The 13,000-nt window shown below is 43.8% G+C and overlaps 1 protein-coding gene across 1 annotated transcript in view; it reads right to left on the reverse strand.

Moving 5' to 3' along the window:
* Window positions 1-700: 700 nt before the first annotated feature.
* Window positions 701-13,000, reverse strand: part of Galnt8 (polypeptide N-acetylgalactosaminyltransferase 8) — a 43,095-nt gene continuing 30,795 nt past the window's right edge. The window contains exons 8-12 of the mRNA XM_020180600.2: window positions 11,291-11,428; window positions 10,646-10,741; window positions 9,046-9,213; window positions 3,318-3,437; window positions 701-1,107 (exon numbers count right to left, since the gene is read on the reverse strand). Coding sequence (XP_020036189.2) covers window positions 1,087-1,107; window positions 3,318-3,437; window positions 9,046-9,213; window positions 10,646-10,741; window positions 11,291-11,428 — 543 coding nt within the window. The 3' untranslated portion in view covers window positions 701-1,086. The remainder of the gene's footprint in view (window positions 1,108-3,317; window positions 3,438-9,045; window positions 9,214-10,645; window positions 10,742-11,290; window positions 11,429-13,000) is intronic.

Raw genomic sequence — 13,000 nt, forward strand, 5'->3', positions numbered from 1 at the left:
TCAGAGATAATATCCTATCCTCCAATCATTTGAGTAACCATTTCACAAAATCAAGGACATTTCCTTCTGTAGCCAAGGTACAATGATCAAATCAGAAATATAATACAGATATAGTACTATTATCTAAGCAACAAGCCTTACTCAAATTTCACCATATCTACTGCTGTTCTTTATAACCAAGTAGGGGGAGGACCCTGACCCATCCAGAATTACTCATGACACTTAGTTGTCATGTCTTTTTAGTCTAGTTTGATCTAGAACAGTTCTCCAATCCTTGTCTTTCATTACTGACATTTTTGAAGCATACAGAATATTTTGTTTGTCGGTTGGTTGGTTTGGGGAGTTTTTTTGTCAGTACTGGGGTTTGAGCTCAGAGCTTTGCACTTGCTAGGCACGCACTCTGCCACTTTAGCCATGCCTCCAGCCCTTTTTTGCTCTGGTTATTTGGAGATGGGGGTGCCTCTCTTTTTGCCCAAGCCAGGTTGGACTGCCATCCTCCTATTTTATGCTTCTTGCCATCGCTGGGGTGACATGCACGCATCAACGCACCCAGCTACTTTTCACTGCAATGTGATCTTACAAACTTTTTTGCCTGGCCTGGCCTAGACCCATGATTCTCCTGATCTCAGCCTTCCGCATAGCTTGGGATAGGACAGGATGTGTTACCATGTCCAGCTATTGGTTGAGATGGGCTCCATGAACTCCTTGTCCAGGCTGGCCTCAAACCTTGATCCTCCAATCTCAACCTCCCAAGTAGCTAGGATTATAAGCATGAGCCTCTGGCACTGGCCTTTTTTGTTGTTTGTTCATTTGCTTTGAGACAGGGTCTCACTATGCAGCCCAGACTGGCCTTGAACTTGCAATCCTCTTGCCTCAGCCTTCTGAAGCCAAGATCTGGATGCTAGGTATGGTGAGAGAGCAAGAGAGAGACTATATACAGAAATATGAGTAATTTAAGCATGTTCATTTGTTTTTGTTTATTATCCACTTTGGCTTCCTAGCTTTGATTTTACATGTTTCAATTCTGAGTGTATGAAAGATGATTCTGAATGTCAAAACTATAGGAGATCTATATTTAGAGAAATGTCATTGTCCCCAGTCCTTCACCTCCTGTTCCTAACCACCATCACGCATTGTAACCAATTTCCTAACTTCTGATTTAGTCCATCGCGGGTTTTGTTCTACAGAAATGAATGCACTTATGTATATTTCCCCCTTATTGTCTACCTAAAACACACTTTTTTTTTGGCAGTACTGGGGTTGGAACTCAGGACTTCATGCCTAGCAGCAGGTGTGCTACCACTTGAGCCACTCCACCTGCTCCCCACTTTTTTTAGCTTAACAAAATAAACTGGAAATCAGTCCATATCAGTTCTTTGTATAGGGGCACAGCCCTCCATTCTGTGGGTGTATTTAAACACTTTCTTGCTTGAGCATGTAGTTTACTTCCAACATTTTTCATTTACAGTCGATACTACAAACAATTACTTTGTGCACGAGTATTTTCTTATCTTCAGAAGTAAACCCCTAGACATCTATAAGTGGAATTAGTAGCCCGCATAGAAAAACAAACATACAGGGTTTTTAGATGTTATCAAATACCCAACCAAGAGGATGGTACCAGTTTTCATCCTACCATTAACATATGGGGTGTCCCATTTCTCACATCCCTGCCCATGGAATGTGCTGTTACACTGTTTCATTTTTGTGAATGGGGTTACAGGTCATGTGCCTTTTGCCCACTTTTCTATTAGATACATGCTTTTAAAAAACTTTGCTATCAAATGCATTTTCCCTTTGATTTTCCAGGCGGAAGCTAAGTTGTACACTCGCCTAACACTTATCTTGTTCCTTAACTTTTTCATAATAAAATTTTGTTTGTGGTAATGTTTTAGCTCTTGATACTGATATGTTCACTGTGAAAATTCTATTGAGCTGCAATGTATGACGTACACACTTTTAAAGCTTATTTCTAAAAGCTTTAGTTGATGGGCTGGGGAAGAAGCTCAGTGGTAGATCACTTGCCTAGCATGCATAAGGCCCTGGGTTCCATTCCTAGCATTAAAAAAAAAAAAAAAAACGAAACAGCCTTAGTTCATTTAATTCTGTGCTAAATTACCAATGTCTTTCCTGACTAATTTCCAAAGGAAAGCTATTGACCCCTAAATCATTCCCAGGTACCCCTGATCAGAGACTAAGGAAAAAGTGATTCTGTAATGGAGGAACTCCAAGAACCTGAATTTGAAGTTCAGGACACAGCAAACACAACATCATTCTTCTTCCTCCTTTCCCACCTTGCTGCCCACTTCACCAGCCTCTAAGACCTTGCCTCCCCCAAATGGAAACCTCCCCACCATTTCTTCCCAACTCCCCAACCAGAGGGAAGGATGTATCCAGTGGAGCAGTCAGGATTTTAAGTTTTTGCTGTAAGGATCCCTGGTTTTCAGTTTTTGCCTGCAATCCATTCCCTGTGTCCCCTTCTCTGAGGTCCCTTTGTTTCAATCCTCATTTTCTGGATAATTTGCAATAAGAGAAAACAGATGAGAAAGATCAAGTCATTAAATGCTGTGACCTACTTAGAGAAAGATTCTGACAGACCTGGATTTTTCTACTGTCCTCTGTGCACTGTCCCTTGGAGAGCTGTGAGACCATGCCGTATCTCCTCTCTTTGTATGAGAGATGGGTGACCCACATGAACCTGCTGAGGGTGAGGGGCATGTGGAGGAATGTGTTAAGGTGCTTGTTCACTTGTGGCATCTTTCAGAACAGTCCAGAAAGGAGAGGCCACTGAGTGGTTGTCATTCTGCCGGGGTGGGGAGGACCCATCTCTCACTCAGTTGGACCAGCACAACACAGCCTTTAGAGACAGGCAGAGGAGAAGGGAAGAGGGATGGGGCAGCTGGTGATAGTAGCTGTTGGGATGGAGGCTAAACAGCGTTGGCAGAAGTCAAAGATAAACTTCCATCCTCCTCACCACCTCCGCACAGAGCTGCCAGATGATGTGGGCTATTTTGAGGCATTTCCAAGAATGGCATTTGATGTATGTCATGATCTTCCAAGGGAAGCTGGGGACAAGGTATCAGTTTCCACTTCTCTCCCCAACAGAGATGCCCCAGCACGTGCACATGTGTGTGTATTGCATGCTGTAGTCTCAGTAGACAGACACACATACACACACACACAAACACATCTTCTTTCACTCGCCCTCTCCCACTCTGAGCAGCGTTGGAGGTAGAAGTCATTCCATTTGCAAGAACAGGTACCCCAAATACAGGCTCTCTGGGGGTCCCTGGGCATTAGTGGTCCCAGTTTCTGACGGTGTACTGTATTTCCCATGCTTGTGGGGTACAGGTCTGCAGCACAGGCACGTAGGCACTGGAGGGATCCCTCCTGATCTCCAGGCACCGCTTGGTGTCCTTGTTAACGAAAGCTCCACCCTGGGAGGGAGGAGAGACAGGGTTATGGTGTAGGAACGACCTCCTATCACTACGTGTTCCCTGGCTCTGCTCTCCCTGCTGTGGTCATAGACACACTGGCGGGTCCCTCAACCCTTACCAGGTCACCAGGGAAAAAGGAAGGCAAAAACCCACCCAGGATTTTAGCCCCTACCCCATGCAATCCAAATCGACATTGCACTAGTTCCATGTGCATCCTCAGCCTCTCCTGCCACAGAGCAGCAGCTCGCACTGCCCAACGGGGCATGGTGGCATCTTGCAGGACATGGGCCCTTCTTCATTTGGCCCTCCTTTCCATGTTTCTGCCCCAGAGACCATGAAAACCCATAGAAGCACCTTTCCCTTCTGTCCCCTGACTCCTCAGTGAGACTCTGGCAGGGACCTGGAGTAGAAGCCACATTCAGGACTCTCAGCCTGTTTTCTCCACCCTCTGGGTGGCAGCTCCCTCCCTGCTTCTTGTCCTAGGGGCTTCACCAAGTTTCACTACTGAGAACTTCACCGACTTTAGAACTGAAGAGTTGGGTCGAACCTTTGTTCCCCACATACAAACCATGTGACCTTGGGCAGATTGCCTGACTTCCCCAAGTCTCACTTTCCCCATCTATAAAATGGGTTCAGAGGAATATTAAAGTTGAAATCTGGCTTAATATTGATGGAGCATCTTGTGCCTGACATATGAAAAGAGGTGCAATAAGTTGGAGTCGATCACTTCTCATTCTTCTCCTTGCTCCCATGTGCTCCCTCTGACCCCCTCACCTCCTTACTCCTTATTCCCATGACTTAGCAACTTGGAATCTTACCATCTCTTAAGTCAGCAGTTCTCCCAGGCCTGCCCTCTGCTCCTGGCCTTGCACCTCTATGCCCCTGTTCACACCTTGGAGGAGTCACTCCCAGAATCTACACTAGTGCCTGGGTGGGTGGTATTCCCTTTATACCCTGGCCTGAGTTTACAATGCAGTAACCCTGGTCACATTGTCCCCCCAAGGTAAGAAATCCACCCCAAGGCTGCTCTTCTAAGATGTCTAAATCTGCTTTCTCTCCTCCCATCACTTCCCTGCCTCTCATCTCTTCCCATCATAAATTGCCCTGTGCCCCTACTACCCCAAATTTGCCTGTCCTAGACTTTCTTGTCCCACTACCACCTTCACTCCCCTGGACATTCATCCAGAATGGATCAAGTGGGCCAACCCTCCAGGTTCTAGAACTTCTGTGCTTCCCCACACTCCCTGCTCCCAGTCCCTGCTTCCAGACCACAGAGGGCTTCTGGATGGGATGCACTGGCCAGCAGACTGGGCTTCCCCTTGTGCCTACAGCAGCAGGGCCTTGGGGCAGGGCTGGCTGCTCTGAGTTATTCTTCCAGTTCCCACAGCACACATTGTCCCTCCATCCACATCTCTTGACACTTTGACAGGATGCTAAGATCCTTCTGTTCCACCTGTATCTTCACCTGAAAGCCATCTGCCATCTGCAGGGGCTACCTCAAGGCCTCTCTCAAAGTAGCCGCCCTGCCTCTCACCTGACAGTAGCCCCTCAGTGCTCTGAACCCAGTGTCCTTGACACACGAGAGCAGTCTTCCTGTCTAACACTCTCATTTTGCACATTGCTTTTCTATTGCCTTTAAATGTTCCCAAATATCACAATATTAGAGGGCGATGGAGGGGGGAGCCAAGTCCCAAAGTTTAATTTAACTCATTTCCAACCAACATTAGTGTTTTCTCCCCTCTTTAAGAATCAAGTTCCCGAACAACTAGGCAGTAAACTCTGTGCTTCAATCCTGGAAAACTACTATGCTGTGTAACTTTGGGTAAATTATTTGATTTCTCTGAGCTTCAGTTCCTTCATGGGTGAAATAGAACTGATAGTCATACTTCTCTTATAAGATTTCTGTCTCACAAGGACCAAATTAGATAACAGTTCATCTAACGCTTGGTCTATAACATAAACTCAATAACCCTTGGCTATTACAATCTATTATTACTTTTTAGATGAAGTTGAGGGCATATTTTCTATGACCTCTCAACTTCTATGTGACATATACTTTGACAATATCCCATATGTCATCTGGCTTCTTTTACCTTGTTTTTACCTGGATCTTACACATTTCTTTTCCTTTTATTTATTTATTTTTTTTGTCCTTACTGTGGGATGTTCCCTATCACAGTTTCAAAGAATTTTTAGTTTTGTTTCTTTCTCACTTATACAAAACAGATATATACTTATTTTTAACCAGGAAAATATTTTTTTAATTAGAAGCACTTATAATGGGATAATATTGTCCATATCATTTTATATACTGCCTTTTAATGTTAAGATTATATTATGTATATTTTTCTATGTCATTTTCTAAAAATACATTTTTTCAAATATTTGACTGGCTGTGTAATATCCAGTTCAAGGAATTAGGAAACTCTCCCCTAGTATTGGTATGTGATTTTTCTCAATGAGTTGCTATGATTACAACATTTTCTACATTAATCTTGGCCTACATTCTATACTATTTCTTAAGATACTGTTCTAAAAGGGAATTAGTGCCTTAAAAAGGCTCGTAATTAGCTACAGGGTTCTGTCAATGTCTAGGCTTTTCTTGTACTATAGGCAGATCCGTAGGGAACTGTGCCTGTTTACCTGACCACTGGTGGCCTGTGTGAGGTCCAAGTTCTCCAACTCTGCCCTTCCCCACCCACCATGGCTGCTCTCCCTCCTTGCCATTACCTCCAGAGATTTCTGTGTCTCCAGAGATGTAGCTCAGCCTTGACCTTCACCTACCCCGTCCCTTTGTCCATCTGAGTCACTCTCCTCAGTTGGGGCCCTTCCTCTCAAGTCCATGTGTCTGTGGACACCTCCTGTGTTTGAACAGGGTCCCTTCTCAGTACTGCACTGGCTACCAAGAAGTCACATCCTCTGGGTGATTCAAACAACAGAATCATGAGATCAGAGGTAAACAAAATCTCATCTCCCTCTCAGTTCTGGAAAATACCTTTAGTAACTTTTTAATAGAACAAGTCTGTCAGTTGTGACTACAAAGTAAATAGAGCACAAGAGGACCCAACATTCAATCTAATATCGTTTTCATTCTGTTCTTCAATATAAGATGGGTAGAAAAGGCTTAGAGAGAAAGAATTGAGTCAAGATGAACTTAAAATTAGGTTACACTCCATGAATGATCTGATCACCTCCCTCTTTAGCTTTTCGAGTTCTTGTCATAGTGGCCACAAAAAGGGACCCAGCTTGGACATCACACTGGCAGGCAGAATGTCCCATGGAACAGCTCTCACACTCTCTATTCTGTCATCAGCCACAGTGAACTGAAAAGACAATCTTCCCAAATTCTCTTGGGAAGACAATTTTCTAAATGTCTGGGATGTGTATTATTTCCTTAGGATAAGTGATATCTTTAATTTCCAGCAGATTTATAATAAAGTCTAGCTAAGGGAATCAAACACATAGTATTTGCTGAAGATTCTGTGTATATTTGCTGCTTGGAAGTACTTGCTATGTTTAAGAAAAAAATCAGTATCTTAACAAATTAACCTTATGATACCAATTTTAAAATGTGTAATTGAATAATTTAGATTTGTGATTTCATGTTTAGATTTTACTTGTAAACACTTTTAAGACATTTAGGAGATAAAGGATCACTAAATTTAATGTCAGATACTGGAAGTTCTTTTTTTAAAAAAAGGAAATGTATTAAACTTATAGTCTATAATAGTTCAAGAAACTCAACTTATTGAATTTAAAAAATTCCCTTTAACAGTGGTTGTTAAAACTTACTGGGCTTATAGACAAAGTAATAAGTTCATTAAGGATATAAAATTCACATTTGGCACAGTAGTCCTGCTAGATCTTCAAACAGGTTCTTCTTGGAGCTTCCCATCAACAACCCAATAGGTGTAGCTGTCCTACACGGAGCAGGCTGCCTAGCTTGGAGCTACTGGGAGGTAGTGGATCCTTTAAGAGAGAGCTTAGTGAGAGGTCTTCCCGTCATTGGGGCATAACCTCAAAAGGGATCGCAAGACCCCAACCCCTTTTTCTTTATCTTTTGCTCATTGGCTCATTATGTGAATGTGTTTTGGCTCCCCATCATGATGGGCTGCCTTGCTTCAGGCCCAAAACCCAGTGTCAATCTATATAAACTGGAACTTCCAAAACTGTAAGCCAAAATAAGCCACCTGTCTTTTTACATTGATTATCCTCAGGTATTTGATACAGTGATAGGAAGCTGACTAACACAACTGTCTGCCTCTGGAAGCCAGCATCATCCTCTGCAAGTTCACTTCTCCAAGCTAATATCCCAGGTCCACAATCTTCCATTTGTTCCACAACCACTTATGGAGTGCCTGCAACATTTCAGATGTTGTGCCAGATGCTAGAGATAAAACAGACAAAACCCAGGCCCTGCCTTCCAGCTCACAGCCAACTTGAAAAGAAGCAAGCTACCAGGCAGCTACAGGAGATGTTAAGACAAAGTTTACAAGAGAGGCCCTGAGAGTGCATGGAAGTACCCATCTCACTTCTGCAGAAGAGAGACTGTGTCTGAGGACTGAGGAACACGTTGTAGCTGTCCTTGTGAGAAGGTGGGAGGAGAGGAAATAACACCAGCAAAGGGCCTGGGTAAGAAGGAGGATGGCCTTGCTGCATTAAGCAGTTCCATATAATTGGAGCTTAGAGAAAGACAGTGGCATCTGGGGAGGGTTACCTTCCTCCACTTCCTTCTAAATGAAATTGTCTAGCTCAAAGAGACTTAGGCTAGGATGCAAAATTCTCTAAAATCACAAGCAAATTCTTGCCCATATGTTCAAATGTATTTTTTCTTGCAAAGAGAGTCCATGACTAGTAACAAATTCTCAAAGAGGTCATTGGCTTTAGGAATTGTTGAGCTAGATTGTTGTTTTTAAAAATGTGGTACCTAAGTATTCAGAGTCATGATCACAATCAGACCGTCACCTCTCCCATCAGGACATCACAGTCCTACCAAAGTGGCCTGAGAACACACAAGCTTTTGGAGCAACCCCAACACAAGGCAAATTCACAGGTAGATTATGATCAGTCAGGTCCCTCATGTCACTGTCACGTGAATTCTGCCAAATTCCCTCTACCCTATCCTGGGTCATTTGATGCTGAGGTTAAAAGTAAGGTTTTTAGGTTTAGTCTCCAGCCCAGTGCCCCCCGACACTCTGATACTCATTAATAATTAAACTAATAGCAGTGGCAAATATCAGTTGAACACTCCTCTGTGCCAGGCACCATCTCATTTAATCCTCCCCACAGGCCAGTAAGGTCAATATTTATTATTTTATTGATGAGGAAATTGAGCTCCAGAGAGAGAATCAGGAAGTTGCTAAAAGTGAGTGAGCTGGGATGTGAGCCCAAACTGTATCAAGCTACAGCAGGCTCCAGTAATTCTCCTTCACAGCCACCCTCCTTACTTAGGAGACTCCAAGTTTCATATCCAGTTCCCAGTTTCCAGTCTTTTCCCTGCACATTGCTTCTCAAATTAACTTTCCTAAAACACTGTTGAATCCAATCAAACCCGAACCATTCATACTATATTTGGATATACCTATCCTTTCAAAAACATGCAACTCACCTGTTTAAATTCCCAGTAAATGAACAATCTGCTTTTGGCTGCCGTTGAACATGGCTCCAATGTGGGCTTCTCCCCATTTCCAGGGTCTGTCAAGCATCGATCACCATTGCCTGCCTCTGAGACCAGTGGTCCCACATAGAATTCCCCAGTTTGGAGGTAGTAGACGTTCTATAAGAGAGAAGGGACCTGAGGTGGGCATGGAGGCCTTGGCCATGTACAGGACTTGAGGACTGCTCCTGATCTCTAGAAACACAAGGAACATGAACTGCCCAAGGCCACAGGGAGTCCCTCTGCTTTCTCCCCGACCCCCAGCAGGACCCAGTGAGGCCAGGTACTGGAAGGGTCACATAGTCTACCTCCTTTCCTACACGGTCTCTGGTATAGCCTGGATGTGAAGCGTCCCCCAAAGGCCCATGTGTTAAATGCTTTGTCCCCAGCTGGTAGATCCAGTTATTGAGATGGGATTGGATCATGAAGGCTCTGACCTAATCAATGCACTAATCCAGTGACAAATTCATCATTTGGTGGCGTTAAGGAGAGGTGGAGAAACTTCCAGAGGTGGGGTCTAGCTGAAGGAAGTATGTCACTGGGGACATGTAGTATAGTTGAAAGCTATATCCTGTCCCTGAACCTTCTCTCTCTCTCTTTCTCTCTCTCTCTCTCTCTCTCTCATTCTCTCTCTCTCTCTCTCTCTCTCTCTCTCTCTCTCTCTCTCTCTCTCTCTCTCTCTCTCTCCTTCCCATCTGCCATAAAAGGTGAGAGGCTCTGCTCCACCAAGTCTTCTGAAACTGGGAGTCAAAATAAATCTCAACTTCTTTCATTTGTTTTTCTCAGGAATTTTGCACAGCAACAAGTAGCTGACTAGCACAGGCCCCAGCTGAAAGATAACTTCTGTGAAGAAGCTTGTCTTTGAAGGAAATGCACACCTGAACTTGAGAAGCTGTCACTGTAAGCCCCAGCTATGGGCTTGTGGTCAGGAGACTCCTTTAAAGTCCCAACCTGACACTAGGACTTTTTCAACAAACTTGGACAAGTAGGTTGTGTTTGTGTCTCAGTGTTTTCACCTGTTAGATGGAAATGTTGTCACCAGGCAATACCTCAAAAGGTCCTTGGGAAGGCAACACACAACGTAAGAAGACAGATTCTCATTTTTAAAAGTCCCCTGGCTACAGCTTGCTTTTGATACCAGATCCCTACCATCCCATGAAGGGACTTCCACTCTGCCTCTCTTCTCTACCCTTCTGTTTCCTTCCTCTGCAGGAGAAGCACAGGTTGCTTCACCTGTCCTCTTTACAGGGAGCATAGAGGGACTGTAGGAAGAGGGAAAAGGAAGGGATTAGGAGAAATTGCCAATGAAAATACTACCTGGAGAATGAAAACCACAGAGCATAACCTTTCTGCCTATCCTCCCTGCCCTGTAATGGAACTGTCAAACGAACAGGAAATACTTATTTATAAGGGTCTCACACTTCCATATTACCCAGAATGCTCAGTTCCTGCCTCTCCAGCATCGAACACTGAACCTAAATCTGACAAAAACTACCAGAGGCTGAGCCGATGCAGACTCACTGGGTTGGGCAGGGAAGTCTGTGAAAAGTACCTGTGGACTGAATTCATGGCACGGATACATGATGGGGGTATTGCCTGGAACAGGTCCACGATCCAGGCAAATATTTTTATCCAATGAGTTTTTCATCTGAAAGTAGAAAACATGACAACACTATTGAAAAAAGGCAGAGAAAGAGAACCAATTCTCCCCAGGGCCTGCATTTTCCCAGTATACCAAGGATACCAAAAAAAACCAGCTGAAAAGAGCAGAGACTGTCTCAAGTAGCAGCCATTTGCTAAGCACTGAGAAACGGACAAACTCTTAGATGGGGTACTGCAGTGATGCCTACTTTCTGGGATCACCACTCCTGCAGGTCCCAACAGTAAAGAAGAAAGGATGGTCCTGCCCAGTGCAGGTGGGCAAGATCAAATGCTGTGTGTGGCTGAGGAACCACGCAAGGGCTGAAGTTTGCAAAGGGATTAGTGGCAGAAAGCAGGAAACGAATCGAGAGTCAGAATGTAAGAGAGGAAGTGAAATCTCTGAAGGGCCAAGAGCCAAGGAAGGGGTGTGGTGGGATGGGGTTCTTGTGCAGGATGGGTTTCGGGAAAATCCTTGGCTAGGCAGCCATGTGGTTTGGGTTTCATTGCCTTTTAAGTGACACAATTGAAATCTGAAATGCAGCTCCACAATACGTACCCTTCCATAGCCCACAATGTTGAGGATGGGTTTCAGGAGTGGATAAACATTTTTCAGGTACCAGCCAAAAGTTTTACATTTCAGTTTCTCCCGGAGTGCCATTCTGGAAGAAATGTCTCCATAGTCAATTCCAGAGTTCTGAAAATAAAACACCAAGCATCTCTGTGCCTTGGTTCATGAACCAATGGGTGGAGGGAACTGAATATTCTTCCTGGTAGCCTGATGGCTATCTTAAAATATTTCCAAGGAAAGTGGAAAAGCCTTGAACTCTACAGACTTTGCTTGTTTCAAAGACATTTGCAAGGCCTGCATGGGGGTGGGAGGTACTCAAGCTTATTTTTCATCAGACTTCTTCCTGTTTATGGTGCTATTTGCTTCAGTAGCACAAATACTCCTCACAGTGGCCAGGACAGGCTTTCAAAAAAAAATTCTGGTACCAAGATTTGAGAGCTAAAGGAGAAATTCTAGAAATGATATTTGTGGAGAGTCTAAGTGATAGACTACTAAAGAGGCAAAGTAGAGAAAGAAATGCAGAAACCACTCATGTGTTTGTTGCCTTTCCAGAATGTTCCCTTGTGGTTCATTTCAGATGGTACCTTATAGAAGCTCATTGATGTGGGGGCAATTCCCTTTACAGCTTGACAGTCATGATATAACTCTAAGAAATAAAAAAAAGCTGAAGATGTCCCAGAGGGCACTGGTTTTCCTATCAAACCTTGCTATATTGGGGCACCAGAATAAATTCTTTTTTTTTCTTTTATTATTCATATGTGCATACAAGGCTTGGGTCATTTCTCCCCCCTGCCCCCACCCACTCCGCCCCCTCCCTCTCCCCCCCACCCCCTCAATACCCAGCAGAAACTATTTTGCCCTTATTTCTAATTTTGTTGTAGAGAGAGTATAAGCAATAATAGGAAGGAACAAGGGCTTTTGCTGGTTGAGATAAGGATAGCTATACAGGGAGTTGACTCACATTAATTTCCTGTGTGTGTGTGTTACCTTCTAGGTTAATTCTTTTTGATCTCACCTTTTCTCTAGTTCCTGCTCCCCTTTTCCTATTGGCCTCAGTTGCTTTTAAGGTATCTGCTTTAGTTTCTCTGTGTTAAGGGCAACAAATGCTAGCTAATTTTTTAGGTGTCTTACCTATCCTCACCCCTCCCTTGTGTGCTCTCGCTTTTATCATGTGCTCAAAGTCCAATCCCATTGTTGTGTTTGCCCTTGATCTAATGTCCACATATGAGGGAGAACATATGATTTTTGGTCTTTTGGGCCAGGCTAACCTCACTCAGAATGATGTTCTCCAATTCCATCCATTTACCAGCGAATGATAACATTTTGTTCTTCTTCATGGTGGTGGGGCATCTTGGCTGTTTCCATAACTTGGTTATTGTGAATAGTGCCACAATAAGCATGGGTGTGCAGATGCCTCTGGAGTAACCTGTGTCACAGTCTTTTGGGTATATCCCCAAGAGTGGATTTGCTGGATCAAACGGTAGATCAATGTTTAGATTTTTAAGTAGCCTCCAAATTTTTTTCCAGAGTGGTTGTACTAGTTCACATTCCCACCAACAGTGTAAGAGGGTTCCTTTTTCCCCACATCCTTGCCAACACCTGTTGTTGGCGGTGTTGCTTATGATGGCTATTCTAACAGAGGTGAGGTGGAATCTTAGCGTGGTTTTAATTTGCATTTCCTTTATTGCTAGAGATGGT

This window comes from Castor canadensis, chromosome 6 (assembly GCF_047511655.1).
Source record: "Castor canadensis chromosome 6, mCasCan1.hap1v2, whole genome shotgun sequence".
In the NCBI taxonomy this organism is placed as follows: Eukaryota; Metazoa; Chordata; class Mammalia; order Rodentia; family Castoridae; genus Castor; species Castor canadensis.